The 25,292-nt window shown below is 39.1% G+C and overlaps 1 protein-coding gene across 1 annotated transcript; it reads right to left on the reverse strand.

The window, feature by feature from the left end:
* Positions 1–3,629: 3,629 nt before the first annotated feature.
* aldh1l2 (aldehyde dehydrogenase 1 family, member L2) lies at positions 3,630–25,125 on the reverse strand. Its single transcript, XM_053650542.1, has 23 exons — positions 24,945–25,125; positions 23,906–24,050; positions 18,977–19,211; positions 18,509–18,674; positions 18,309–18,410; positions 16,533–16,622; positions 15,108–15,242; positions 13,490–13,615; positions 13,321–13,412; positions 12,114–12,261; positions 11,851–11,970; positions 11,633–11,760; positions 10,877–11,027; positions 10,727–10,797; positions 10,524–10,629; positions 9,877–9,964; positions 9,108–9,201; positions 8,147–8,246; positions 7,953–8,051; positions 7,633–7,798; positions 5,996–6,101; positions 5,688–5,887; positions 3,630–5,422 (listed from the first exon to the last, which is right to left on the reverse strand). The coding sequence occupies exons 1-23, from the start codon at positions 24,990–24,992 to the stop codon at positions 5,367–5,369; spliced, it is 2,772 nt and encodes a 923-aa protein (XP_053506517.1). The 5' UTR covers positions 24,993–25,125; the 3' UTR covers positions 3,630–5,366.
* Between the last annotated feature and the right edge of the window lie 167 nt (positions 25,126–25,292).

Raw genomic sequence — 25,292 nt, forward strand, 5'->3', positions numbered from 1 at the left:
CCTAATGAGGATTAATCATGAGATTTACCTCTGAAATGTGAGGTTTTTCTTCATATCTATGCAAACTATTACTTTACATGTGTCAAGAGACATCTTTTAATATTTGCTTTAATATTTCCCAGTGCCAAAACGTAAAAAAAGGAGTCATCGATAACCCAGGAGTATGAGTCACAGGATTATGATAATTTTAGAGTATGTTGTTAACTGATTTAAATTGAGCGTAATTATAAATGGAAAAATGAGATTTGGGGAATTCTGTGAGGCTGGCAGGAAAATAGAAATGTCTTAACCATGAGTTTATCATTGGAAGTAGGTAGTGAGTCCGCCATTTTTCCAACATGCAGCCTGCCACCTACATTTTGAAAATTAAGATTGAGAATATTATCTTCATGTGATAGTACTGCCATCTGATGTTTGTACCTGGAAATTAAGATGAATATACTTTTAGATGAATAAACTTGGCATTTAATGGTAACATTATCATATAATATGAACGTTAAATTGTAAGATTGTTTAAAAGGAATATACATTTATTTTTGATTTATACCCCCCCCCCCACACACACACACACATTTTATTATGCCCTAAAACTACAACCATCCTTTGCTACATTCACCCTACATCCAACCTCCTCTAGTTGAGTAGAGCATCTTTACTTATTGCCCTATTCCTGTATTTATCAGACACAACATAAGGTTGTCTCTCTTTTTAGTTTGAAAACTAGAATCCTCATTACATATTTACTGTACAATAAATACAGTATCTTTTGTCATTGTGTGTTAATTATGGAGTGTGTTTGTAATACTGATTTGGCTGAACACATGAATCCAGATTTTTATTTATTTAGCCTCATTTTGTTTATTTCAGTTTCCTATTCAATGTGCGGAAAATCCAGAGGGCCAAAATGGATGTGTGATATCTGAGAAGAGATCATACAGACTACCTCTGCTGGATGTCTACACTGAGGACCATAGCGATCAAATTTCAGCACGTCATGAAACTCTAAGGGTAAATCATCATGCAGGAGACCATCTTTAAGATGAACTTAGCATTTAAGGTGAAAGTTAAATTGTGAGGTTTATTAAAAGGAATGTAATTTTATTTTGGGTTATAATTATTTAATGGAGTGCATTTGTAATACTGATCTGACTGAACACCCATGAATCTTGATTTGTTCTCATTGTGATGATGTTCCTTCAGGTTCCTGTTCAATGTGTGGAAAATCCAGAGGGCCAAAATGGACGTATCATTTTTGAGAACGAATCATACTTGCTACCGCATGGCCCTTGAAGCTCAGAGCATCATGAAACCCATTAAAATGATACATCACTGAGAGTAATACAGGAAGCTGTTCTCTGAAAGCTAGAAATACACGTTTGTTACCACAAAACCTCATAAGAATGTGACTTAAGTACGGGGAACCTGTAATATTTTAAAATTCTTAAAATAATTATAGAAATTAATGAGGTGCAGAGCCAGCACAACCAGAGCATAAACTGAGGCAAATAACAAAAGTTTTCAAGCTAGATTAGCTAGTTTTGTTGTGTTTAGATTAATTTTCATCTTATATACCCTTATTTTTCCCCATGACTGCTCTAACCTGGCTAATATTACATATCGGTCTAACCAACTAACATTAGGTTTACTGGCTAGTAAAGGTTAATGCTAGTTATCTAAGCTGGTTAAACAGCCCATGGCTAAACTACAAAATATACTGTCTTGTCTTGTCTACTGTTCTGTCTTATCAACTATTTATTTGTCAGGCCAAATAAATAAATAAAATAAAAATCAGTGACACTCATGGACCTTACACAGGCTAGTTATATCTGACAATATCTGGTGCTCGACACTCTCACTGAGTTACATTTCACAAGACATTACAAGACATTTCTCTTTTGTTTGTTCACTGTGTATTCCTCATTCTGAAAAATCATGTCTCATGTGTTGTAGGTTTCACTTCAATGTCAGGAGGATCAGCACGTCGAGTTTGACAACTTTTTTTGCAGCCTTGTGTGGAAGGGGACAGTGAAGAGTGGAAGATTTTTGTAATGATATGTACAACCTTATCAATTAAATGCTTTATATTCATTCATTTTGTATTAAGTATATAAAGTATTTATAACTTATATATTGTTCTTGTGTTTATTTGTTTTTGTTTTTTTCATTATTGTGTACCATTTTGAAATATGGACTTTGACTGGATGATGCTGGGTAGCTTTGGCAGTATGCTTAGGGCAATTGTCCTGTTAGAAGACTAATTTCTGCCCAAGTATCCTAGTCTCTGTCGATGAAAAGCTTATCCATTACATCATACTACCACCACCATGTTTCACTGTGGGGATGGTGTTCTTAGGGTGAGGAAAATTCTCTTTTGGTCTGTCCAGACTATGACTCAATTTTGGACTGTACAGGCTATGATTAAATTTTGTACTATCCAGGTTATGGCTTCTCGCAGATGTTCAACAACATTAACATTAACATAAACGGATATAAATCATGATATGTCATCCAAAAATAAAATATTACAAATATTGGCAAATCACTGTGGTCTGAGTGGAATAGAACTCTTTGGGACATGTTTTTATAGGAAAATAAAATTATTTAAAGTCTCCTTTAAATTTAAATTCGTTCATTGATGTTATCCTGAAACAGTCATTGTTTACTAATCATATGCAGATATAATGTAATGTCCAAAATTCTGAGACCACACTGAAAATCTGTGATTAATTTTTTTTTTTAAATAAACAGAAAATAAACAGATTTTAGAATTTTGAGATTTTTAAAACAAAGAAAGTAAATGTTGAATATTTAATATTCTGCACTATTTCTAGGTCCCTGCGTTAAATATAAGCAAATGTGTGATGACCATGTTAACTGCTTTGAACAAAAGGTCTGATTTTCCTAATGTCTAATCTCTTCTGTTGAAGCATGTGTTCAGACATGGATTTGATCTAAAATGGATCATAAGGTTTTAAACAATCTTGTGGAGTCCAGACCAGATTGAGTACACACTGACATTAAAGCAAAAAGGGGACATTCCAAATACTAAGAAACTCTGAAATTCATGTAAATATTTCAAAGAATCTACTTTTCACTCAAGTTGTTGTCAGTAATATAATTTGTAATGAAAATTGTTTAATAAATTTTGTTACATTTGAAAAGAATGCAAAATAGATGCATTTTCACTCGTGCTCTCAGACTTTTGGACCCCACTGTATATATTTTTCCAGTTACGTTTACAGCCAACAAAGAGCTAAAAAAAATCTGTGACACAGATATGCAAATCTAACGGAATATGCAAGCAGTTTTACACCTTTTCTGGATAAATAAAGACATATTTACAATTAAAGCAAACCACCAGGGTGGACATACAGTAGCAGTTACAGTAGTTATTACTATCACTTGAATTTTACTACTGTATTACAGCAGTTGGTCCATATTTATTTCATTATTAACAAATAACAATGATTTCTTTACCACAATTAGATTGACACTAACATGATGTCTTCTTGTATGCACTGCTTTTCACAGCATTTATTGACGAAAGAATCAAACCCGTCTTCTCTTCAAGATGATATGATGAAATAGAAAGACCCACTTTGTGAAAGAGACTTAAGAAAACAGAGAAATGGTGATCCATAGTCAGTTTATTGTTGATAGAAACGGATTTAATACTGTTGCTGTACAGTAGCTGCTTGGCAATATAAATACTGTCTTTCCTCACATAATGCACAGCTCATACTGAAGATAAGTGTTGATTTTAAATGTTGCCAATCAAATTTTTAGGTATGTCACACACTGTAACACATCAATATAAATAAACACTGGCAAACATTCTGTTGGTGTGATAATAGAAGCAGTTTATGTAATATTAAGAACTTTTCTTAATGGTGCCATAAAGGAAAACACCACCCTGAAACACAATAAATATGTTTATATTCAAATATTTATCACATGTTAGTGTTAGTAGTAACTGCTGCTAATTTATTGGTGATGCCACATTTCTTCTTCTTTTGTATGAGAAGTTAGAACTGAAACAGGTAGTCGAGATGTTGGTGCAAACACTGGACTCAAAGTTCTCAGAATGCAATGCATGTATACAAAGCTATTGCACTGAGTTATGACAGAGACTGGGATTGGCTAGTTGGCGATCTGCGACATGACGAAGAGGTGAGAAAGCCAGACAGACTAACGTATTAAAGTTGGCACCGCATCACTCTCTTTAGGTAGAGATGAAGTGAGGGCTAAATCCCACTTGAACCATTAACAGTGGGTAATCATCTGGCATTGTGGGTAATGTAGAAAAATGAAAATAGACCAACACGAACAAAAACTCAGAATTTCTTTACAAAATAAATCCATTGAAGATGATGTTTATTATAAAGATTATTATGCAAGTCGTTCAGGGTGGATTTTTCCTTTAAGACTATAACAGTGATTCCCGATTAAAATACTGAGTGTGCTTTTAATAACTAAAATGGTTTCTGGAGGATTTCCAGCCTTAATCTGGATTACATCACTCTGTCAAACTGGAACTCATCATAGAAAATGTTTTCTAGTAAACAACTGGGTTTAATCTGATTCCAGTAAGTCCAGCCTGAAGAGAGGGATGCTCAATAAAACATCACAATCTTCCTTAGTTTTCTTTCATGTACATGTCTCAGAATCCTTACATTTTTCAGACCGTCATATTTAGACTCAAGATTCAAAACATGATGTACTTCCTGTCTGGAATGCAAAGTTAAAAATATAAAGAAAGATCATTTGTTTCATTCTCTATAAAATATTTACATGTATATTAATTTAAAACAGGATTTCTGGAGGTGGCATGTTTATTAAAAGCCTAGCTCGGTGAGGTAGAAATATTCCATTAAAAAAAAAAAAATCATATTTTACGTGATAGTGCCATAAAATAGCTTTTGGATATATTAAGACAAAATACTTTAAATAAACCAGACACTGTGTATGGATTTATGTAAGAAACAGAAATCTTCCAAAAATAAAATAAATAAAATAAAAACTAAAATGTATTCTCCTTCTGATGTTAAATCAGCTGGATACTGGCAGTGTAGTGTTTTTAAAAACTGCACAATCAGAAGCCATACTGATCCATGTTTTTCCCAAGCAACTATTTCTACTATGTCCTTGGATCCATTTGTTGCATACTGAGCTGCCCTGGCTTTTTCCAGAAGCAAACTGACAGACATTGTAGGCACAAAAAGAGATGTGACAGAGAGTGCTTTTTTTTCCCTTTAAACACCCTTATCAATCCAAAACCCAAGCAAGATGGCAGATGAAGCATGAGACCTGCGTTCCCATCCACTGCCTGGCAACCCTGCATAAGGTCCAGCAGGTAATGTTTTCTCTCAGTACTCCACTGTCACAGCTTTGGTTCTGAGATATTCATGAAGGGCTTCCTCACCTATAAAACAGTCAAAAACACCCATAAGCTGAGCGTATTGTTAGAAATATGAACTAATTATATTTTTTTATACCACAGTGCTGTTGATTTGGTCAGAAGGTATTGATTCTTTTTCTATAACACCAGCTCTGATGGTAGTTCTGTAGACAATAGTTCAGGTTGATATGAATATCAACAGTACCTCCACATCACCACCCCATCACTGATTACTCTCCTATAACAGCTCATATTTTATTCGTCACAGATCAGGATTCACTGTGCTTACCAAGATCCTTCCCAAAGCCGGACTGCTTGAATCCTCCAAACGGCGCGGCCACATCCGTCTTGTTGTAGGTGTTGACGAACACAGTTCCAGCTTCCAGCCTCTCACTCACGTACATGGCTTTGTTGATGTCGCGTGTGAAGACTCCAGACGCCAGGCCAAACTCTGTGTCGTTCGCTCTGCTTAATACTCCCTCTACATCACTGGGGAGAAGCGTTCTTTAGGAAAAGGTGTTTCTACAAGCTTTAACAGGGTTTCCTGCAGAGCCGTTTTGTCACGTCTCCTTCTCAAGCTAACAAAGCACAACTTACCCATCTTTAAATTTAGACACCACCATGACGGGGCCAAATGATTCCTCTTTAGCGATGAACATGTGATCCTCTACGTCCGTGAAGACTGTAGGCTCCATGAAGAACCCTGCACAGATTATACACAAAACATTTTTTTAGGTTAGCTTTTTCTTAATGGCTTTAACCATTTTGTATTCAAGTCTGTTTTTTGTTTTTGTATGTGTTGTGTTTTTATCTGTTTTATTTTCTTGATATTTTCTTTGTTTGTGTAAAGTGCCTTGAGAATCTCCTTTAAAGGCGCTATATAAAAATAAAGTTTATTATTATTATTATTATTATTATTATAATAAAACACCCCTTGTATTACTCTGTTGGGTTTCTGACATTTTAATTTTAAATTAAATTTTTTTACACAGAAGAAAATAAGGATGCTTTCACTTATTTTCAATTATTTAAGGATACTTTAAGTAGTCCGTTTATTTGATTCGTGTTCATTTGCTATTTGGTTTGGTTTGATATTGCACATCCATCCATCCATTCATCATACTGATTATCCTACACAGGGTCATGGGGGAGCCTGAAGCCTATCCCAGGAAAGGCACAAGGCGGGGGACACCCTGGACGGGGTGCCAACACATAGCAGGGCACAATTGTACACACATTCACACACTACAGACCATTTGGAAATGCCAATCAGCCTACAATGCCAAATGTCTTTGGACTGGCGGAGGAAATCAGAGTGCCTGGAGGAAACCCCTGGAGCACAGGTAGAAAATGCAGACTTGGGATGCAAAACTCACAAAGGTGGTATTTGAGACCCCAATCCCGAAGGTACGAGGCAAACATGCTAATCACTGAGCCACTGTGCCCAGAATACTGCATATAATTAAACAAAACAAAATGGGAAAAAACCCCGCCAAAAATAATGAAACAAACAAACAAACAAAAAACACAACATAAAAAACTGGTAATGGCTGAAAACATCCTGGTAAAACTTTGACTCAGTGACTCATTTTGCTTCTTTGATTCACAAATATGGTCACGGAAAAAGATAAACCTTTGGCAAGGGTGTGCAGAAATCACAACGATCACCCGAGCATGGAGAACAAGTTGCCATTAAATAAAGAATAATTATATAAATAACTAGTTTAAAACATTCTGCATACAGAGGTTCTTTTCTCTTTTTGTTCATTGGTCCAAACCTCCAGAAAACATCGCATTTCTGCAACTCTACAGCTCTGTCCTTTGCCCAATTTGTGCATTGCAGCTCAGTTTCTCAGCTCACATCAATTAAAAACAAAACACTGCATGCAACCCAAAATATTGCATGTTTGATTCATTTCCTGCAGTGAGTCAACTCAGAGTCAAATTGCTTTTTTCATTTGAATTGATCTGTGCTAGCATTTGACAAATGCTCTTATCCAGAGCAACTTACATTTATCTCATTTATACATCTGAGGGTTACAGGCCTTGCTTAAGGACACAATAGTGGCAGCTTGGCTGTGCTGGGGTTTGAACTCATGACCTTCTGCACAGTAGCCCAACACCTTAATCCCTGAGCTACCACTGACTAAAGAACCACCCCAAGTGGGAAAACTTACACGGTTTCTAAGCACTCTAAATTAAGTGAAAACTTTCTTGGATGTGTGAAGTCTTACCAGGTCTGTCCACCTGTTTTCCCCCATATACGAGAGTGGCGCCCTCCTTCATGCCGATCTCACAATACTCTAGCAACTTGTCAAGGTGGGCCTTGTGGTTCTGGGGGCCGTGATCTGTAGAGCGATCCAAAGGATCTCCAATCTTCATTTTTTTAATCTCCTCAACCTGTGCATGTCAGTGGATTCAGTAAGTCACTCTTTGTTATTTTCAATAATCTTTTTCATTCATATCGGCTGGAAACAACAGAAAACGTACATGACGTATTTCTGGAAAACTAATTTTCTGTTAGTTTAAGTCATCAACATGAGTTCCAACCCACCACTCTTTGAATGAACTCATCATGAATAGACTCTTCAACAAACAGTCTGCCTGCTGCGATGCAGTTCTCTCCCTTGTTGAAGTACACAGAGCTCATACCCTACACACACGTACACACACACACATACACGTCAGATAAACCTGAGATTTCCAGTTCACAGTAATCTCAATTTCTGTGTGTTTCCTAGCTCTCACCATCCTCACGGCCTTGTCAATGTCACAGTCGCTAAAGATAATGAGAGGGGATTTGCCACCCAGCTCCAGGGAGACTTTCTTCAAGTTACTGACTGCACAGCTGCAGGAGGAAATGACACCAAGTTAACAGAGGGAACTTCAGATGGTCTCACAGGGCTATAAGAGCTGTAGAGAATGAAATTTGGGCAATATAAACCATATAGATCAGGGGTGTCCAAGGGCTGGTGTGGGTGCAGGTTTTCATTCCAACCAAGCAGAAGCCCCACCTGAGTCTAGTGAAAGCCAAGATCAACTGATTAAACAGGTGGAATCTGGTGTGGCTGTTGCTTCATTGGAATGAAAACCTTCACCCACACCGGCCCTTTGCAGATATGATTAGACACCCCTGATATAGACCATGGTGGTTGTTGGGATGGGCTGATTTGAGAAACCGGACAGGTCAGTCGAAATTTTTCCAGTCTTCACCTATCCAGTTTTGGTGAAACTGTGACCAATGTAGCCTCAGATTCCTGTTCTTGGCTAAAAGGATTGGAACCAAATCTGGTCTTCTCCTGTTGTAGCCCTTCCATCTCAAGGTTTGGCATGTTTTGAGATGCCTTTCTGTTTACCATGGTTGTAAAAAGTGAGTATTTGAATTACCATAGACTTCCTGTCAGCTCAAATTCGACTGAACATTCTTCTCTGACGTCTCTCATCAGCGTATTTCACCCCACAGACCTGCCGCACACTGGATGTTTTTTGCTTTTCACACCATTCTGTGTAAACTCTCGAGACTGTTGTGTGTCAAAATCTTATTTCCCCCATTGTGATGTTTGATGTGAAACTAAACTGATGCTCTTGTCCTGTACGTGTATCTGCATGAATCTATGCATTGCTCTGCTGCCACATGATTGGATGAATGCATGAATAAACAGTGGTACGAGTGTTCCTATTAAACTGGCCAAAATTGTACAAACTTTACCTTTTCATGATTTGTTTGCCAATGGGGGTGGATCCAGTGAATCCCAGCTTACGGATATCAGGGTGATCAGACAACCTCTGTCCAACCATACCACCTAAAAGACAGATTCATCAACATCATCATTCCTATCGTAATAAGTTAAATGTTATTGTTTATTGTATAGAAAAACAAATAACACAAATACTGTATGTCCCATATATAAATACAGGGCTTCTGGTGATGGCTTTTTTTAAAAATGAGACCAAACAAGGCTTTTTATTGTGTTGTAAAGGGAAACATCAGTGGGTTTAAAACCTTAGACCTAGATTTGTTAAGGTTTGTGTGTGTAAAAACATGTATAAACCTCTTAACACCCACAGTTAGGGTCTACAAAGGGCTGTTTTTCAAATGAGCAACTTAGCATGGTTTATGAATATGTCATTTGGGGTGTTTTTACCAACAAGTGCAAAAATACTGAGTGGAATCTATAAAAAATGATTCATTTGTCACAGACAGTGTGATTTAATGCCACCTGAATATAACTTTTAGCAGTTTTGAGCACAAATGAATATGACTGAAGGGCAGGTAATAAATTTGCCTTAGTGTCTTCAGTCTATATTACTTTGCCAACACATTATCCATACTTTTACAAAAGCATTTTCACAATCTTCATATTTTTGTAGGTTTAGAAATGAGTGCTTTTAAATTCCACAAAACTGTGTACACATACGCAGATGCATGCATCAAACAAGTAATCGGGCAGCATGCGAAGGAGCAGTGGTGTGATTACCTGATCCTGGTATGATATTGATGACACCTTTAGGAATGCCTGCTTTAACGGCCAGCTCAGCAAACTTCAGTGCTGTCAGAGGAGTCACCTGGATGGATTTGCATCCAAAGAGTTTTATTCGTATTTACTCTGTCTATGGGCTGGTTTGTGAGAGTGGTCACCTGCCAATTCCTGACCACCGCCAGCTCTCCCCTATTACATACATGTATAATAACTCATGCAACGTCACATGGCAGGGTAACCCAGGTGGAGCAAAGCGCTATCTACCCTCTTCCTCATACATGAGTATGCCACCTCTCCCACCCAGAGAGCACGGACCATTTTGCTCCTTACTCTCTCATATCCTTTAAACATCCAATCTCCAGATGATAACAAGCCACGTCAAATTTATTTATAAGGCACATTTAAAGACAACAGCAGTTGATCCAAAGTGCTGTAGAAAACATTAAAATTCATCACATTAAATAACATTATAACACAAAGAATAAAAATAAGTTTGAAGAGAAGATTTAAAAATAGCTTAAGATGGAGTGGACCTCATGTGAAAAGGGAGACTGTTCCAAAGAAACAGCAAAACTTTTCTGTTGCACCACTTGGGAGCACAAAGCTCTTAAGAGCTTTTAAATATCTGCCTATGTGTGTTTTACCTGTGCAGGTTTTAACACAAGTGTGTTTCCAGCTGCCAAACAAGCTGCGCTCTTCCAGGCCAACATCATTAGAGGGTAATTCCATGGAATCACAATGGCACACACCCTGGTCCAGAATGGTCGAAAAAATAACCTCACAGTTACAGATTGATACAATTCATCCTTTTAGTAGATTTATTGTAAACACAAATATCTATACTCACCCTAGAGGTTCTTTCTTAGTGAAGGTCAGGTTGCGGTTGGGTCGGGCCTGGTTGATGGGTATTGTTGTACCCTGTGGAAGACAGTATAGAATACATGTATAAGACAGATATTACCATTAGCAAGACCAAAGCACAGACTCTCATACGTACATGGATCTTGTCGCACCAGCCAGCAAAGTATCTGAAGGTTTGGATGGACATGCCAACATGAGTCTTTAGTGCAAGTGTGTACACAGCACCTGAGTCGATGGCCTCAATAGTGGCCAACTCCTCCTGATGCTCCTCCATGAGATCAGCCAGCCTGCACATACACACCATGTACATTTAGTGTGCAAGTATCTGAGGTGACTCCAAAAGTTTTCTTGTAGCTTCTTAGGTACTTAGGTAACGATTCTTAGGTAGCTAACAATACATAAACGGTTGATAAATTAAAGGAAAAAGCAATATAAAGTGTGTTATTAAGGCATTGTGGAATTGAACTGGACGATGAACGCTGTTCTTCCTAATGATTTTCAACCAGTTGGTGTTTTGATGATGGTGGTGGAAAGTGCTGTCTAACGCATGGCTCCAAAATCTCTCATAGCTGTACAACTGGTTTGAGATCTGCTGAGTGTGAAAGCCATAGCATATGATATACATCATTTGTATTTTCATCAAACTTTTCAGTGAGCCCTCGTGCCCTGCGGATGTGGGTGGAGTCATCCTGGAACCGACCACGCCCATCAGGATAGAAATGTTTCATTATAGGATAAAAGTGATCTGTCAGAAGAACGTTGTATTGATTTGCAGTGACCCCCCTCCCCCTCCCCCCAAAACCATAACAGAGCCACCAGGTTTTCCTTTAATTTGTCAGCCATCTGTACATAAACTAATTTGGGCCACTATTTCAGATAAAGTATCCTTTACTTGTAGAGCAGCCTGCCACGGTCGCGAGGGTTCATCTTGCCCCATGGGCCCGTCTCAAACGCCTCTTTAGCTGCAGCCACCGCTCTGTCTACATCAGCAACGGAGGAAAATGCCACCTTACAGATCACCTACAGGACAAGATCAAAAACCACAAAGGTCAAAAGTCAGACTCAGCCTGAGAATATGAGGACATGTGTGTAGATGTCTGAGTGACCTACAGAGCCATCAGTGGGGTTGACAGTGTTGTAAGTCTTTCCATTCTCTGCATCCTCAAAGCGCCCATTGATGAAACACTGGTAGGGCATCTTCAGCGTCATGTCATTGATGTCTTTTGTTGCCTGGAAATGGCAAATAATACCTAATAATAACACCTTTCTTACCACTGAAAAGATGGCACTAAAAATATTAACGTTAGAATGTCATGTCTTGCTCGAGTGTCAGGATAAAGTTAATCATGGACTGTTAGCGTATTTACACTTACGTAATTGATGACCAGCTCCTCCTCCTGGTCCTCCCCTCTCAGACGCCGTACAAACATCTGGATAAACTCCTGAAAGGAAGTAGCCATGTAGACATCCTCAGTCTGCAGCTGTACGCCTCCACACTTCTGCTTGATCTCCTCCACCAGTCTGCCACACGCACAAACACACCAGTTGTTCATGCTTACTATATGCAACCTTTTAATAATAATAATAATAATAATAATAATAATAATAAAAATTCACACAAGAAAAACAAAAAAGAGTAAATAAAAACATTTTAAAAAATCATATAAAATAAGACTTTGTAAAATAAAAAAACAATAATAAGATTAAATAAAAACAGAAGACAATACACAAATAAAGTCTGTATTAAGAAATAAACAAAAACAAGAAAGCAAATAAAAAAACAGAACAAATCATAAAATATAATGTCTTAGTGTCTTTAGCTACTATTTAAAAATGATATTCACGTATGCAATTCATATACAGTAACAATCAGAGGTGGGTTTTACAGTGATGTGCTAAACTCACATGTGCTAAACCCTCCACTGGCTTCCTGTAGCCGCCCGCATCAAATTCAAGGCCTTGATGCGCACCTACAAGACCTTGTCTGGAACAGCACCCTCCTACCTCAACACTCTGCTGAAGGCTTACGTTCCCTCACGCAATCTGCGATCAATCAACGACTGACGCTTAGTAGTGCCTACTCAGCGTGGCTCAAGGTCCCTTTCAAGAACATTCAAACTAACTGTTCCTCAGTGGTGGAATGAACTTCCAACATCAATCCGGACCGCAGAATCTCCCACCATCTTCAAAAAACAGATAAAGACCCACCTCTTCCGTGAACACCTAACTAACCCATAAAAAATAAATAAATAAATAAATAATGGCACTTACACCTCTACTCTGCACTCTTTGCTTCCTCTGGAACTCAATTAATGGATCTTGTATGGCAGCACTACTTGTAGCACTACTACACTTCTCTGCTTGATATATCGCTTTGCTTGTATTTTCTCATTTGTAAGTCGCTTTGGATAAAAGCGTCTGCTAAATGAATAAATGCAAATGTAAATGTAAAATGATAATATGAGACAAAATCAAAAGTTAAACTATGAATATGATGCACTTAAGGTAAACAATTTCCAGATCAGATCACAGATTAAAGGTTAGATGCATGTTGAGAAAGTATGTGAAAACAGCACACACCTGACCACATCCATAGACGCAGCCCCAGACTTAAAGAAGTCGGTTGTGTCCTCAATTACTGCCACGTTGCTCAGAATGCCCTTCCAGATCACCTAGAACCGAGTACAAGATGGTCATAAGATGAAGTGTATTTCATAATGTTTTACTTCTCTTGAGCACACACACATACCCTTATGTCCTCTGCCATGTTCTTCTCCTCCTCAGTGAGCTCTACACTGCTGGTATCTCCTGAAGAGAAGTACTTGGCAGCTGGAATCATCTTTCCATCTTCAAACTGCAGACTTTTCACCTGGAGCTGCACAATCAGCACAAAATGAAGTGGATGTCACTGATTTCACTGATTTATGACGAGTTTAGAAGGTGAAGGAATTATTTCTGCTACTGTTAACAGTGCTGTGAAAAAGTATTTGCCCCCATCCTGATTTCTTCTGTTTGTATGTATATCTCATACTAAATTGTTCAGAAATTAAAATAAAACGTAAAATAAAACAAAAACAACCTGAGTAAACCAAAAATACTGTTATCCAATACCAACTGGGCCTGTGTGAAAATGTATTTGCCCCCATAGTTACTAATTCCCCAAATCTATGAAACTGCATTCAAAATGGGGTTCAGCTGGACTAGACACAACCAGGCTTGATTACTGCAAACCCTGTTCAATCAAATCAACACTTAAATAGAACTTTTACAACAGTATGAAGTTGGTTAAAAGGTCTTATCCAGTAACACACTATGGCAAAACTGAAAGAAATTCCAGAAATGATGAGGAAGAAGGTGATTGAAATACCTCAGTCTGGGAAGGGTTACAAAGCTATTTCAAAGGGTCTGGGACTCCAAAGAGCTGTTATCTCCAAATGGAAAATCTCGGCACAGTAGTGAACCTTCTCAGAAGTGGTCGACCATCCAAATTCCTCCAAGAGCACAGCAATGACTCATCCAGCAAGTCAAAAAAGAGCCAATGACAACATCAAAAGGACCTACAGGCCTCTCTTGCATCAATAAAGGTCACTGTTCATGACTCCACTATCAGAAAGACACTGGGCAATAATCGTATCCATGGAAGAGTAATGAGGCGAAAACTACTGCTAATCCAGAAGAACATTAAGGCTCATCTGAATTTGGCCAAAGCACATCTTGATGATCCTCAAACCTTTTGGGAGAAGGTTCTGTGGATTTATGAGTCAGAAGTGGAACTGTTTGGAAGACAGGGATCCCACTGTATCTGTCATGAACCAAACACAGAATTCCACAAAAAGATCATCATACCTATGGTCAAGCATTGTGGTGGTAGTATGATGGTGTGGGGATGCTTTACTGCTTCAGGGCCTGGGCAACTTGCAGTAATTGAGGGAAACATGAATTCTGCTCTCTACCAGAAAATCCTAAAGGAGAATGTCCGGTCTTCAGTCTGTAGGAGTAAGTCCTAGTCCTAGAAGTAAGTGAAAGTCTGATCTCCAGTTATCAGAAGCGTTTGGTTGCAGTTATTGCTGCTAAAGGTGGTACACACAGATTTTAAGTTTAAGGGGGCAATTAGTTTTTCACATTGGTGATAGGTGTTGGCTAATTTGTTTTTGCTTCAATAAAATAAATGAATAAATAAATAAAAACTGTATTGTGTGTTTACTCAGGTTGCCTTTGTTTTATGTTGTATTTCATTTGAAGATCGAAAACTATTTAGAATGAGATATACACAAAAACAGAAGAAATCAAATACTTTTTCACAGCACTATGTGTGTGTGTGTGTGTGTGTGTGAGAGAGAGAGAGAGAGAGAGAGAGAGTGTGTTACCGCTTTCCCATCAGAGCCGAAGAGCACAAGGCCTGAGCTGGTGATGAGTCCGGGCTGAGACGCATCCTCTACATGCAGAGGCTGACCTGAAGGAACTGGACCACTCAGCATCGATGATCCATACAGCGTCACTGGCTACACAACACACACACACACACACACACACCATATGAATACCTAAAATATATATCATTAAACGTGTATAGAGATATTACAAAGAAGAATAAAGTTAGGAAGGTAGTATCAGTGATCGTCTGTGCCTCTGGTGAGCGTATGTACAGTAGCTCGTACGTATCTAAACTCCCTAAAAAAGCTAGCATGAAGCCTAGCATGTAACATTTAAATAAAACAAAGTGCAGTTCATAAAACAAAGTGGTTACTACTGTTTCTCATCAGAAGAAAAAAAATGTCCATAAAAGACAAACAACAAGCAACACAAGCGACTCGTCAGCTGTGCTAGTATGAATGCAGGGTTTGCCTAATAAATGTGGTAAACATATTACACACGTGGTAGCAGGAACGTTTACTTAACTGCACTGCTACAAATGCTACTAGTCATTCTTCTGCTAGAGGGTGAATGGAGGTTGCTATGCTACAGGACAGACTGCAGACAGATGTTGCTGATATAGATCATTTATAATCTGATGGGTTTTCCCAGACTGCTACGATGGATGTGAGTGTGTTTATACAGTTGCAATCATAAATTTACATACGTCTTGCAGAATCTACACAAAGTTAATAATAATTTTTTAAAAATAAGAGAGATCATAAAAATTGCATTTAGTTTTGTATTTAGTCCTGCCGTGAATAAGCTGTTTCACATAACAGATGTTTACATATAGTCCACAAGACAATAATAACTGAATTTACACAAATGAACCAGTTCAAAAGTTTACATACGCGTGATTATTAATCCTGTGTGTCGTTATCTGGATGATCAACGACTGTGTTTATGTTTTGTGAGAGTTGTTCATGAGTCCCTTGTTTGTCCTGAGCAGTTAAACTGCCCACTGTTCTTCAGAAAAATCCTCCAGGTCCTGCACATTCTTCACTTTTCCAGCATCTTCTGCATATTTGAGTTCTTTCGAACAGTGTTTATATGATGTTCAGATCCATCTTTTCACACTGAGGACGACTGAGGGACTCGTACATGACTATTACAAAAGTGTAAACATTCACTGATGCTCAAGAAGGCAACACGATGCATTAATTAAATAATAAAATTAAAAATAAAATAAAATAAAATTTAGAATAGGATAATTGGTGTTAACTGTTATTTTGTCCTATGTTTTTTTTGTTTTTTGTTTTTTTTTAAAAATGATGAACATTTTGCGGATTCTGCAAGGTGTATGTAAAAACTTATGACCTCAACATTAGCTTAATTTTCATTAACACCTGCATGTACAGTGTACTGACTCTACACACCTGTCCATCAATGACGGCCCAGGCTCCAGGAACTTTATCATGGCCACGAATCCAGTTATGAATAACATTAGCAGGCTGAGCCATGTTCACCTATAGAGAGAAAGGGGGGTGGTTAAACGAGTAGAAAATGACCCTGTGCACCTGTTACTTATTTTAGCCTCTAGTAACAGAAGTATTATGGCGGCAGCTGGCAGCAGAGCAACATTCCAGGCGTTGACCTCTGAACTACAGAAACCCTCTGCTTTACTCATTCACTCTCTCTCTTTTCCCACCCCCACACACACATTCCTTGTCATGCCAGACACCTTTCAGGCTTGTATCGGAAAAGTATGCACATTTACGACAAGGTCATCAGTCACAACATCTTTGGCAGTGCCAACGCACAAATTTCCTGGCAGCACTGACAGTCACGTCGACAACAAGAGAAAACGTCAGACTCGTATATGCACAGGTCCAAATTCTCCTCAAATACTGTGCTAGCCATAATGTAGGTGAATCTCTAACAGAAAGAAGAGGAGCAACATAAAGAGGGGTTTAATTACGTTTTAAAGATTTGTTTGCTAAAATATAAAGTCATGGGTAAAACATGATATTCCTGAGCCGCTCTGCATGGTCCTGACAATCCAGTAATAGTGAATCCCAGTGAGTGCTGTGTATCTGGTCTACATTGGCAGGAAATGTGTAAGCATACATCTTACAACATACGCCAGCTCACATATGTCTAGCATTGTCAACTGGAAGAGGTCTGACTACATGAGACGGAGAGACAGATTGACGATGCACGACAGTGTAAACAAACTAAACAAAAGAGAGAGAATGAAAAAATACGATATTATGCTATAAGAGTAAAATGGGGTAAAATGTAAAATGCTGATCAGGTATGGCATTCAGTCCCTCCAGAAACAAACACAAAATTAAGCAAACCGCAATATTCAGAGGAGCTTGGAATTTTTCGAAATTACCGCAGATTTGGGCCAAGACGCATCATGTGACGTCATCACAACGCACATTCAGCCAACGCCCTCTTCGATTCACGTGTGTCGAACATGAATACGGCTAAAAGGTCTCATTTACCAACAATCACTGTGAAAGACAACTGAAATTTTGCAGATTTAAGTAGTTTTCTGCTAAAAAAAAAAGTGCAAAAAGCTCTGCAAGTTGCATCGCAAACTTTGAAAAAAGCAGCAGCAAAATCAAGCGTTTTTGGTTGCAATAATCACAAAAAAAACTCAGCGAATCCTGTACGGACTGGGCATTTATTTATTCTGTAATTTGTTGGAAAGTTAGTGAATGATAGTCAACTGATTTATTTCTGTGGAGCATTTGTATCATTAGCCAGTTGTTAAACTTGAGTAAGATCAAGTCAGTCAATACTTCTGTTCACTCATGGTGTGTGTCATTTGAACAGTTCTGTGTCTATTTATCCTGTAAAATTGGTTTCGCCTGTGTGCAAGTATACGCCAGCTGGAGCTAACAGGTGTTTCTGGTTCAACTTTTTGAAACTCGATTGTACCAGACGAAAGTGGATGCTGAAAATGCCCATTTACCATCGCAATGGTTTGTTTCTATAAAAATGGGTTCACCAAAAAAGTCGACATTTTTGCTCTAAAGGATTAAAAAAATGCAACAACATCATATCTGAGAAACAGAAATTTGGAGCCATGGCCGTGAATAGCTCCCCACATCAGAAGGAAGGACATGACGGTTCTGAACTTTGAAACGATACTGTCCTAGACAGATTCAGCTGTGTGCCAGCCTGTGAGTACGTGTACTTACCCTGGCATTGGATTTCTTCTGGATGCCTTCGTAGCTTGCTCCCTCCTCGGGCTGTGGAATCCTGGGAGCTTTGCCGTCTGCGATAAGCTGCACTGCGTCCACCTGTTTAAATCCGTATGTTCAGTGTGTTCTGTCTATGTGACGATACTGTTTGTCTAAGTACAATTGTTGTACATTAAGTAAGAGAAATTTTGACTTACCATAGCTTTGATTCCCTCTGGGAAGAGGAAGCGGTTGTACAGTGTGTCCACAGTGTCATTGGGTTCCACTGGACATTCCTTTTGCAGCAGGATGGGACCAGTGTCCAAACCATCATCAGCCCAGAATATAGAGAAGCCAGCTTTTTTATCCCCCTCGATCAGAGTCCTGCGCATACAAATGTGCCTCCTTTATGTAAAACTACTGTACATGCACTCACAGTAAATCAACACATGCTAGCCCTCAATCTAGTGGGTACAAATTATGAAATGACCAACTTGGAGAAAATTTTGAGTAAAAATAAAAGAAAAAAGAAAAAAAAAACTAAGCTCCTTCTTCAACATGGATGGATAAGCTTATATACAGTTACACACAGCAATAAATAGAATAAAAACACCATGAAGTGCTTTACCCTTTATGTGCTACCAAACAGTTAATATCACACACACATATGAGCAGATGCCCCGTACCAGTTGATGGCAGAAGCTCCTCTGTGTCTGGGCAGGAGAGATGGGTGGTAGATGATGGAGCCGTGTTTGGGATGGTCGATCACATTCATGGGGATGAACTGGGAGCAGAAGGGCATGACGTTGAGTTCAGCTCCTACGGCCTTGTAGGCGTCCACCACCTCCGAGATTGGCTTCCCCTTCACACGCCAGCGTGGGAATTTAAACACTGGAGTGCCGTCATTTTCCGCTGCCACAGCTGATTAACAGGTTGAACAAACAGTATTAGGTCGGATAAGGACACACACTGTTGCTGAGTGATAACAGACATGAAACAGTTGTGTAACCACCCTATAACTGGGTTTCACTAGAAATAACGTCTGTTTGATCGTAAGAGATGTAATAGACTTTTTTTTTTTAAAACATACGCTATAGGGGAGAAAAACATAAATTGTCAAGACAGAGAATTTTACTTATTTTTATTCAGGGTAAATAGTCCCTACTGCTTTTTCATATGACAAATAGAAAGCAAAAGTCACATCTAAAACTCAACAATAATCTCATTTTTGAACATCCAACATTTTCAACATCGGACCTTTTAATGTTAGGAAAAACATCTGTCGAAGTGTTTCAGTTCTCTTACACCACAGCAATATTTTTTAGTTAAGAATGACAAGTTGTATTTTTTCATTGGGATGTTTTTTTAAAAATATAAGATAACATATAATGTTGTGAAATGTCCATGTGTCATATCGCAGCAAACCAGTGACTACATTTCCCATCCTGCACTGCGGCCTACAAACATGGCCGCCATGGACCGCAATTCCTAGGACACTCACATTCATTCTAATCACGCACACCTGCATCCAATTCACAGCACTCACAACCACAGTATATAGAGACTGTTTGTACACGATAGCTTTGCGAAGTATTGAGTGTTATCACCGTACCAAGCGTTTGTACCCTGTTCCTCGTTTTTGTTTCATGTTCATTGATCTTGTTTCTTGTTTCTCGTTTCTTGCCTTGCCTAGTTTATGCCTGTTTGCAGATCACCTGACCCATTGCCTGCTTTTTTTTATTGTCTCATGATTTGGATTTGTTCGCCTGCCTCTCTTTATTAAAAGCTCTTTTCTGCACTTGCATCCGTCCTAACCTTCATTACTTGGATTACGTGACACCATGAAACAAGTTATCACTTACGTTGTAACAGCTATAAACAGTTGTTCTCTCTCGTTTTCTCTCTTCAAGTTATGAAGACAAAAAATGCAGCAATATGGAGATACTGCAAAAGGACAAGTCTTCCACTGTGAAGACTTTCCTGTCGTTAAAAGCGTAAAGTTGCAGCTTTAACACTGACTGTGACGAAGCACTGACAGTGGAGACTCCTTTCATAAATGCTAAATAAACATCTCCTTACAAAACAGTTTATCATTATTCGACTTATATTATGTGCGTGTCCTCTGTACAAGTCTTTCTGAATTAGTTGTTGCTATGGAAACAATCATGTGTATGAGCGAGTACATTCATATAAACCTGTGAGCTGCCTTGATCATCAGATCTGTGCTGCAAACAGTGCTACGGTAGAATTTTTGTTGAACCCTCTAAACTCTAGACTTCAGTTATTCATCTTAAAGCATGTTACTTAGAATTGACTTTGAATTATTCAGTAATTACAGTCAAACTAATTGTTAAAGATGTATAGTTCCAACAGTGAGGAATGTAAGTATGGACCTCGCAGTCACACAAATACGCCCCTTTTTTTGAAAGACAAAGAAGAAATCCAGTAGAGAATTGTTCATGTTGAAGATCAAAATGGTTGAGACATTTTTGTATAAAACTCTTCTTAAAGAATATTCTTCAGTAATTACCATGAATTATTCAGTAATTACATTGGAAATAAGGAGAAAGGTATTTAGTTATGAGAGTGAGGAATGTAAGTCCGGACTTTGAGTATGGACAGTGAGTATGTGTGTTTGTGTGATCATATATGCTATTTAGTTACTTGAGTAACCCCGGTTCTCTGATAGCATTGAGTGAGGTGTCGGGATACGCCCCTTCCGCATATTCCTCAGAAGCCCTATTACATTACGGCAGCCAGCATTGGCTGGCAGGCATGACGCTTGTGTCTTGAGTGGCTCCCTTCTTCAGTATAAGATCATATAAACATCATTCTAGCATTCAAAACAAGCACACCTCTTCCTCGCTTCACATAGCAAAGAGGGTGATCTGGTGAGACACCTCACTTAATGCCATCAGAGAACCGGGGTTACGCAAATAACCTAAAGTTCTCTTTCAAGAATTCTTTTCTGTGTCTCACTATGGGATATTCTAACTCCTGTATTGCCAGATAGCCTGTTTCAAACCCCTCTGCCAACCAGAAACGACATTTATTTAGTCCTCATGGACTCAGGATTCTACACTCAGTACAGTATGTGCTAATGTCTGTGCTGCATCATCTAACTTATAAAACCTTGTAAATGTGTGCGCTGAAGAACAACTTGCTGTTCTGCTGAAGCATAAGCTGGTGGATAAAAGGGGAACAATGGAATGAATAACTTTGGGCATAAATACAGGATTCGGTCTCAGTACTACCCCTGCATACTACCCCTGCATCCCCCGGCATAAATTGCATACACGCAGAATGTACCGAAAATGCATGCAGTTCATTCATGCGATACGCTGAGGCCAGCGTTAACAGCAGCGCCGTCTTAAACGACAGTATTTTAAAATCAACTTCGTCCAGTGGCTCAAATGGAGACAAGGAAAGAGCGTAGAGTACCAATATTAAATCCCATGAGGGAGAATGCAGTTTCGAGACTGGCAAAGCGCACTGCACACCCTACATAAAGCGGCATACTAAATGGTGCTGTCCCACTGTCTTACCATCAAAGCCTATGTGGCATGCCGAAATAGCAGCCAGAAACACTGGTTGAAAACGCTGTCCACTGATCTCTCAAAGCTTGCCGAAAAAACAGTATCACTGCCACCGAACACTCAAAGGGAATCTCACGCTCAAACACGCCCCATTTACATTCATAAAGAGACCTAATAGAAGAGGCTCTAGTGTTCTGTATTTTTCTGATGACACTGTCGGGCAGCCCAGATGCGTTCAGATTGAACCGTTCACTGGCCAGACTCATAGTGCCAAGCGCTCTGGGTGAGGGTGTAAAATCTCCCGCCCCTGCCTGCAACAACAAGTCTCTGCATACTGGAAGAGACCACAGCTCCTCATAGAGCATATGTATGATCTCCGCTAGCCAGTATTTCCCTGGCCAACATGGAGCTATTAGTATCAGTCTCAGTTTCCCCTGGATAGCAGATCCGCACCCTGACTCAGATTTCCCTGTACGTGCATCGCGTTCAGGTATAGGAAGAGGGCATTGCCACATAAAAAACCCTGCCGGAGCAGGGTTAGCTGACACAAATGGGTCCTGACCCGACAGGCTAGCTTGGCGTGCTAGTCTGCGGTGAAGGCTCTTCATGGTGAAGCACACATTGTGCTCACATGAACCAGGACTATCAACGGCCGCCTGGGCATGTTTCTGCCCAAGGCATGTAGCGCAGACCTGGTGTGTGTCCTTCCATCAAATCTTAATCAAAGACACGAGAATCTCCCCCACTAGCCAAAGTACTCTGCATTGCTGTAGAGTCGAGGTACTAGAGTGGTTCTCACAATAAGCTGGAGTGCGAATTGCAGGAGTCAGGCAAAATACGGCGTGGTGGCCAGAAATTTGCAGAAAAATCCAGTCCCGGGAGGATTAGCCAGCAACTAGCGTGGAGGCTAGCAGTTGACAATTCAAACAGTAGTTCAGGCTTCTGGAGTGAAGCGAGAAGAGGTCTTAGAATACTAGAATGACTCTGTGCCGCTCATCTTATACTGGAGAAGGGAGCCATTCCCAGACACAAGCGTCATGCCTGCCAGCCAATACGGGCTGGCGTAATGTAGTAGGGCTTCTGAGGAATATGCGGAAGGGGCATATCCCATAGTGAGACACCGAAACGAATACTTATAGAGAGGACCAGCTGGTTAAACGCCTCTGTGACACCACCAACACCCAATCCCCTTTTACACTCAAAACACACTCCCATTTACCCTCCCACATGCAGCCACATCTAAAGATTTGGGTATTTCTTTTTCATAAAATGAATTGCACAGGCATTAATGAGTGTATTTAAGCTATTATTTTAGCTATACTTTTTATACTTATGCTTTTAACTTATTAGATATTATTTTCATTTTATTTCAAAATTTAATGCAATATATTTGTACTGTTACTTCATTATTCTTTTCTTCCTCTTCTTTTCCTCTGTCTTATTATTGTTATTGTTGTTATAATTATTGTTATTTTTATTATTAATAATTAAATAATTACTTTATATATCTATTTTATTGTACATTTTTTGGTCCTTTTATGCAATGTTATTTAAACGTTTTCCCCAAAGCCCCATATACACATTCTAGCATGCACAACTCCCAAACAATATACTATAAACATAAAAAAGTCACTTCTGCTTTGACACTAACTGATGTAAATCCGTATGAACCCTATCTTTTATAATCTGATTATAATTAAAGCTCTATTCTATTCTATTTTATTGTATTTTAAGAGATTTCAGAAAATTGTCTTCATTGTGTAACATGTTTCTATATGCAAATAATTATGGCGAATCAATGAATAAGCAAATTATTGTATAATGCCATTTGGTGATTTCTAGATCGTACATCGGCTACATTTCCCCTGAACAGATTTGGTAACACTGTTACATAAAAGTATTTTTGTGCAGTCTATGACCAGCATCTATGACTAACAATGATTGTAGCATTGTTTTAAAGTTTAAAACACAATAAATAGAAATCCATTCTGCTCATTTCCCTTGACCAAGGGAAGCCTCAGTGCTTTAATGGTTTGTTATAATAGCCTGTACGCCCCGCCCCCTCATGCTGTCACTCACCCAGAGGGTCTGCCTTGCCATCTTTATCGGGGACAGTGAACACGCCCACGACCTTATGGCCCTGCTTCCGGAGGCTGGTGTACACTTCCTGTCCAAACAAGCTCTGACCAATCAGCGCCAGCCTCAGCTTATTTTGGTAGCGAGCCTGTGTGGAGAAGTAGATTAATTTCAGTGACACGTCTCGATGAACCTGAAAACTGCACAAAAACCAACATGCATGCATCATTTCACGTTATATTAAGATAACTAATGTATAATAGAGCTGACTTTGTTTTGCTGTCTTTTCACAAGCATGTGTGAATGTTTTAAATAAAGTTAATAGAAATCGCAGTATACAGTATATCAGTTGTTTTATGCTTTTAGTGCACCCATACATGGAGCTATTTGTGGCTGTAGTAGATTTGTTGGGCTGACAACCTTGAAATTACGCCCAAGATAAGAGCCGGAAACTAAAAACAGACGTTTAACAACTTGTAGAGTCAGTCAATGTCAATGTTGCACTCATCAAATAATAATAATAATAATAATAATAATAATAATAAAGACATGTAAAAATAACGCTTTTGCATGTCTTTAGTAATGTGATATGCAGTGTGCCATTCCTCCAACACTTGCTGATGCAACTCAGTGCATATGTTTCTGCTGGGCAGTACCCGAGAGAGAGAGAGAGAGAGAGAGAGAGAGAGCAACAACGTGGCCACTGGGAACACTGTGCAGCTCTACAGTGGACACCAAGACAGCTAGGAAAAGCGATTACAGCCATGAATTGTGCACTATTATGTGCAGATAATGGTAATAAATCAGCTCGCGCACCTACTGCACTGCGCCTACATCTCCAACAGCACCCAAAATGAGAGATTAAAATGACAGTACGGACTATCCTTTAATCATCCAGGATTGCATGCATTAATTCATCTGTCTTTGCTAACCCTATTTTCTTTGGCAGTCTCGCGGCGAGCCTGTTCTACTGCAATTTTTCATTCATTGCTAACAGCAGCAACAAAGCCAGCAATGTTAAACAGGCGTAATCGTTACTCACGGAGGACGTGGAAAATTTCCTAACGACCGTGCTAACCGTCCACAACATGGCGACAATGCAAAGATTTAAAAAATAATAATAAGTGCAAAAAAAATTTAAGTACTCTGGGGACGCACACCTGCTCACGAGCGTGTGTATACGTGCGCGAGCAGGTCAGACTCGCCACAGTCAGTTTATAAGACAGACGGCGACTGTGACGGCTTGTGCGTGCGCGTCATTGTTGTGTACGTGCGCGCCCCCGCTTATATACCGCTGCTAGTCCTCAATTGACAATCTGCCCAACTGTCGACTACCAGCACTTGGTCACAAAAAGCTAGAGTGTATTATTTGTTTTAATCTCCAAATTGT

The sequence above is a fragment of the Ictalurus furcatus genome, chromosome 19 (assembly GCF_023375685.1).
Source record: "Ictalurus furcatus strain D&B chromosome 19, Billie_1.0, whole genome shotgun sequence".
NCBI classification, from domain to species: Eukaryota; Metazoa; Chordata; class Actinopteri; order Siluriformes; family Ictaluridae; genus Ictalurus; species Ictalurus furcatus.